At 52.6% G+C, this 4,352-nt stretch overlaps 1 protein-coding gene across 1 annotated transcript; it reads left to right on the top strand.

The window, feature by feature from the left end:
* The first annotated feature begins 1,790 nt into the window (after positions 1 to 1,790).
* Positions 1,791 to 3,408, top strand: LOC142488247 (uncharacterized). The gene is made up of 2 exons (XM_075588618.1): positions 1,791 to 2,862; positions 3,191 to 3,408. Exons 1-2 carry the CDS (start codon positions 1,791 to 1,793, stop codon positions 3,406 to 3,408), a joined length of 1,290 nt encoding a protein of 429 aa, XP_075444733.1.
* The last annotated feature ends 944 nt before the right edge of the window (positions 3,409 to 4,352 follow it).

Here is a 4,352-nt window from a genome sequence, read left to right as displayed (position 1 = left end):
GTGCTGAGAGGATAGCCTAAAAACCTACACTGTTAGTTATCCTTGCACGCAGAAATTAATGTAACAGTTAAAGTTGAGAATATTGTTTTTTTTCTAGATCTGGTGATATTAGATATGAATTGTTGGTTTATACAAGGACACTTTGCCTTGCCCATGTGATTTGCCAGCATCCTCAAGAACTGAGTATTTTCAATATGTTTTTTCCTTATAAGAGTTTTTCAACCTGATAAACAAAATACAGCAGCAGACAGAAAAACACTAATATCTACTGATACAGTGTGTGGGGAAAGGAGATCTAAACATTTGGGAATCTTAATAATAATAAAGCATTATTTTGACAAAGCTTTGTTTTTTTATCAGACAACATGTGACAGTGTGTATGAAGCACAATCTACTAATCTACTATGAATAAATTCCTAATGCAAATTATACTGTATGACATAAACCACTATAGAATCTTCTCATATATATATATATATATATATATATATATATATATATATATATATATATATATACAAATACAACTGTATGCTCATCTGCATGTCTTAGGCAGGTCTGCAACCCCGCCTTTCCCCATTATCACCCAGCATACAGCACTTCCACTGTAGCAAGGGATTCTGGGAAATGACATGCAAATGAGCACACAGTGTCACTTTTTGCCTCAAAAACCATTTTTAACATGGTTCCCTATAGGCTTAAGTTTGCTGCATGGTCACAGCTTTGAGCACAGCCAGGGTTAAGGTGCATACCCAGAAAACCACCCACAGACAGCTGTTTCGACCTAATGGGTCTCATCAATGTGGGGTTGATTTTAACTGGGTGTGCAAAGAGGCTATGGGATAGGCTATACCATAATACTGAGTTAAGTTATGGTGAGTAAAAAAAGTGACAAAAACCCTCCACAGGAAAGCAAATATGCAAATACAACTGTATGCTCATCTGCATGTCTTAGGCAGGTCTGCAACCCCGCCTTTCCCCATTATCACCCAGCATACAGCACTTCCACTGTAGCAAGGGATTCTGGGAAATTACATGCAAATGAGCACACAGTGTCACTTTTTGCCTCAAAAACAATTTTTAACATGGTTCCCTATAGGCTTAAGCTTGCTGCATGGTCACAGCTTTGAGCACAGCCAGGGTTAAGGTGCATACCCAGAAAACCACCCACAGACAGCTGTTTCGACCTAATGGGTCTCATCAGTGTGGGGTTGATTTTAACTGGGTATGCAAAGAGGCTATGGGATAGGCTATGCTATAATACTGAGTTAAGTTATGGTGAGTAAAAAAAGGGTTTTTTTGTGGAGGGTTTTTGTCACTTTTTTTACTCACCATAACTTAACTCAGTATTATGGTATAGCCTATCCCATAGCCTCTTTGCATACCCAGTTAAAATCAACCCCACACTGATGAGACCCATTAGATCGAAACAGCTGTCTTTGGGTGGCCTTTTGGCTAAGATCAAGTGTCTTAGTCAGAGGGCCGAACGGGAGAGTGACGGTCCGGAACCTCGACCTTGTAGCATCGCCTTCGGCCTTAAGCTACATGCAGCTATTGGGGTGACGCACTAGATCTCAGGGCGATTCGGAAACACGAGAGAGAGACGGTCCGGAACCTCGGCCTTGTAGCATCGCCTTCGGGCTTAAGCTGCCTGCCGCTATTGGGGTGACGCACCTGACCTCTGGGCGATTCAGGAACAAGCGACAGGACCCCCAGGCTATGAGGAACGGCGAAGCTCTACCCTCCTGCGACGAGAAGGATGGCAACAGCGGCCCCCCAGACCGGAACGGATGGAGGTCGCCACGGAGCCCGCCGGGACCACCCTGCACAAGGAGAAGAAGAAGAAGACGAAGAAGGAGAAGCACACGGCACCCCCGGAGACGGTCCCCAGCAGCCAGGAGACGGACGGAGGAGGCCCAGCGGCAACCAGCTCCAGCGGCTCAGGCGACGTTGCCACCCCCAGCGGCCTCACCCCCACTGCCAGCACCAGAAGCGGCGGCCCCAGCTCCAACCCTGGAGCTGGGAGCAGCAGCAACAGGAGGATCCCCCGCCTGGAACCCTGGATGAGGCAGACGGTGGTGATGCAGCTGAGGGAGGTTGACGGACAGCGCCCTCTATTGGACGCTGAGACCTTTGCCAAGGAGCTGGTGAGCAAAGCAGGCTTTACTCCGGACGAGATCCTGAGCATCCAGGACCTCAGGGGTGGCCTGTTTTTTGTCACCTTCACCACGGTGGGAGCCTGCAGGAGGTACTGGGAGGCTTTCCAGACCCTGAAACAGGAGGTCCCCTTCTCCCAGTTCGACGTGAACTGCCCTATCCAGAGGGACGAGAAGAGGATCACTGTGACGGTGAGGAAACCCCATATCCCTGGAAAGGATAGCGCTACCTTTCTGCGGCGCTTTTGCACTGTGGTGAGGGAGCCAAGCAGGATCAAGGACAAGTTGGGGTACTGGGTGGGAAAGTGGAGCATGGTCGTTCGCTTGTGGCCAGATTCAGAAGCGACGGACCGGCTGCACCACCTCCCTCCCAGTTTTTCACTCGCGGGCAGCCCAGGGAGGATCTTTTACCCTGACCAGCCCCAGACCTGCGGTAATTGCGGGAACCTGGGGCATCAGTGGAAACAGTGCACCCTGAAAGCCTGCAGAAACTGCAAAAACACTGGCCACGAAACAAAGGATTGTCCCCGCCAGAAAACCTGCGACCTGTGCGGAGAGACAACCCACATGTTCCGGGACTGCCAGCTGAGGGTCAGGAGCTACGCAGAGGCCGCGGCGAAAGGCGCGACACCGATCGCTCCCCTGACAGCAACCCAGAAGGCACCCAAGAAGCCCCCTGCAAACCAACCCGTAAAGGCAAAAGGTGGTAAGAATCAGGAGCAAGGGCAAAAGGAGGCCACCCAAGCAGCGCCTGCTGCAGCTCCTGAGCCCGCTGTCCCTTCAGTAGCAGATCCCACCCCACCCCTTCCCACCCCCACCCCTGTAGCAACACTCCCTCCCACACCCACTGCTGCTGCAACCCCCACCCCCCCTTCCCACCCAAACTCCCCCCCCACCCACCACCCCTTGCCCCCTCCTCCCAACCCCCCACTGCAGCCCCCCCCACCCTCCATGAGGCTGCAGCCCCTCCCCCCTGTAACACCTCTCCCCAGCCCCGAGGCTGTTGCACCCCCCCTCTTCCCCCCTTGCTGCAGATGCCGCCCCCAGAGCCCAGACCGGAATGGAGAAGCAGGGAATTAAGAGGAGAGCCCCTGAGACGGAAAGCCCGCACCAGGGGCTGGAGCAGAAGAGGGCCCAAATGCAAATCGGCTACTCACCCACTTCCATCGACACCGACAGCGACCTGGAGAAGGAGGGGGAAGCGGAGATGCAGGAACATGCAGAGATGCAGAGGAACAGGCGGCCATTTTAGAACAGCCAATTAGCGAGACACAGGTGACCGTGGAAGAGCTCATAAGAGAGGGGCGAGAGGCAGCAGAGACCCTCCTCCTCGATGACAACCTTGGGCAAACCATGGATCTGCTGGCCCAGCTGTGCGAGGAGATCAGCAAGACCACCCACGCCAGCGAGGATGGTAACTAGTATCACTGCATGTCTGTCTAACCCTTTATTCCCAAACTAATGGCGTCTTTTAACATTTTCTCCATTAACGTAAGGAGCATAGGAGAGCGGATGAGACGTGCCAGAGTACTAACATTCCTTTCTTTACAGAAATGCGATGTGTATATGCTACAGGAATGTGCCCTACCTTTTTCTCGGTCCTACAGGCACCTGAGCGGGCAGTGGTCTCACAGCCCCTCCTACTGGTCTGGGGGGAACGGGTGCAGGAACGCGGGTGTAGCCATTTTGATCCGGGGGGTATGTTTCACTGTTGATTCTGTCCATGAACTCGTCTGCGGCAGACTACTGGTCGTGGGCAGGCTCATCAATGTGTACGCCGCCCCCCGGAAAAATGAGCGCTTGGAACTTTTCCAGCACCTTCGTCCTTGGCTCGCAACCTCCAGGGCAGTGGTGATGGGTGGGGATTTCAACTGCACAATTGAGGTGGGGGGCGCGTGCCCCCCAGCAAATCATCAAAGATAGATGTGACGTCCAGGCTACTCACGGCGATGATTGGGGAGGCATCCCTGAAGGACGTGGTGGGATCTATGGGAGCATGCGCTGCAAACTACTCTTGGTGCCACCCAAATGGTTCCGTGCGTTTTCGGATTGACTTCCTGTTCACCACCAAGCAGGTACAGCACAGACAGCACTCCATGGTCGCAGTACATTTCTCTGACCACAGAGCCATTCATCTCCAGGGGCGCCTGGGAGGAGGTTTCCCCCCAGGGCCAGGATCCTGGAAGCTGAACTGCG

This window comes from Ascaphus truei, chromosome 2 (genome assembly GCF_040206685.1).
Source record: "Ascaphus truei isolate aAscTru1 chromosome 2, aAscTru1.hap1, whole genome shotgun sequence".
Taxonomy (NCBI): domain Eukaryota; kingdom Metazoa; phylum Chordata; class Amphibia; order Anura; family Ascaphidae; genus Ascaphus; species Ascaphus truei.
The sequence above is the reverse complement of the archived record's forward strand: the minus strand, read 5'-3'. Positions and strand labels throughout refer to the sequence as shown.

What these genes read in the sequence shown, in the direction of transcription:
- LOC142488247 (XM_075588618.1), top strand. Translation starts at nt 1,791, where the DNA reads ATGGAGGTCGCCACGGAGCCCGCCGGGACCACCCTGCACAAGGAGAAG. An exon ending in ACCCGTAAAGGCAAAAGGTG is followed by an intron (nt 2,863 to 3,190) that starts GTAAGAATCAGG and finishes CCCTTGCTGCAG; the next exon opens with ATGCCGCCCCCAGAGCCCAG.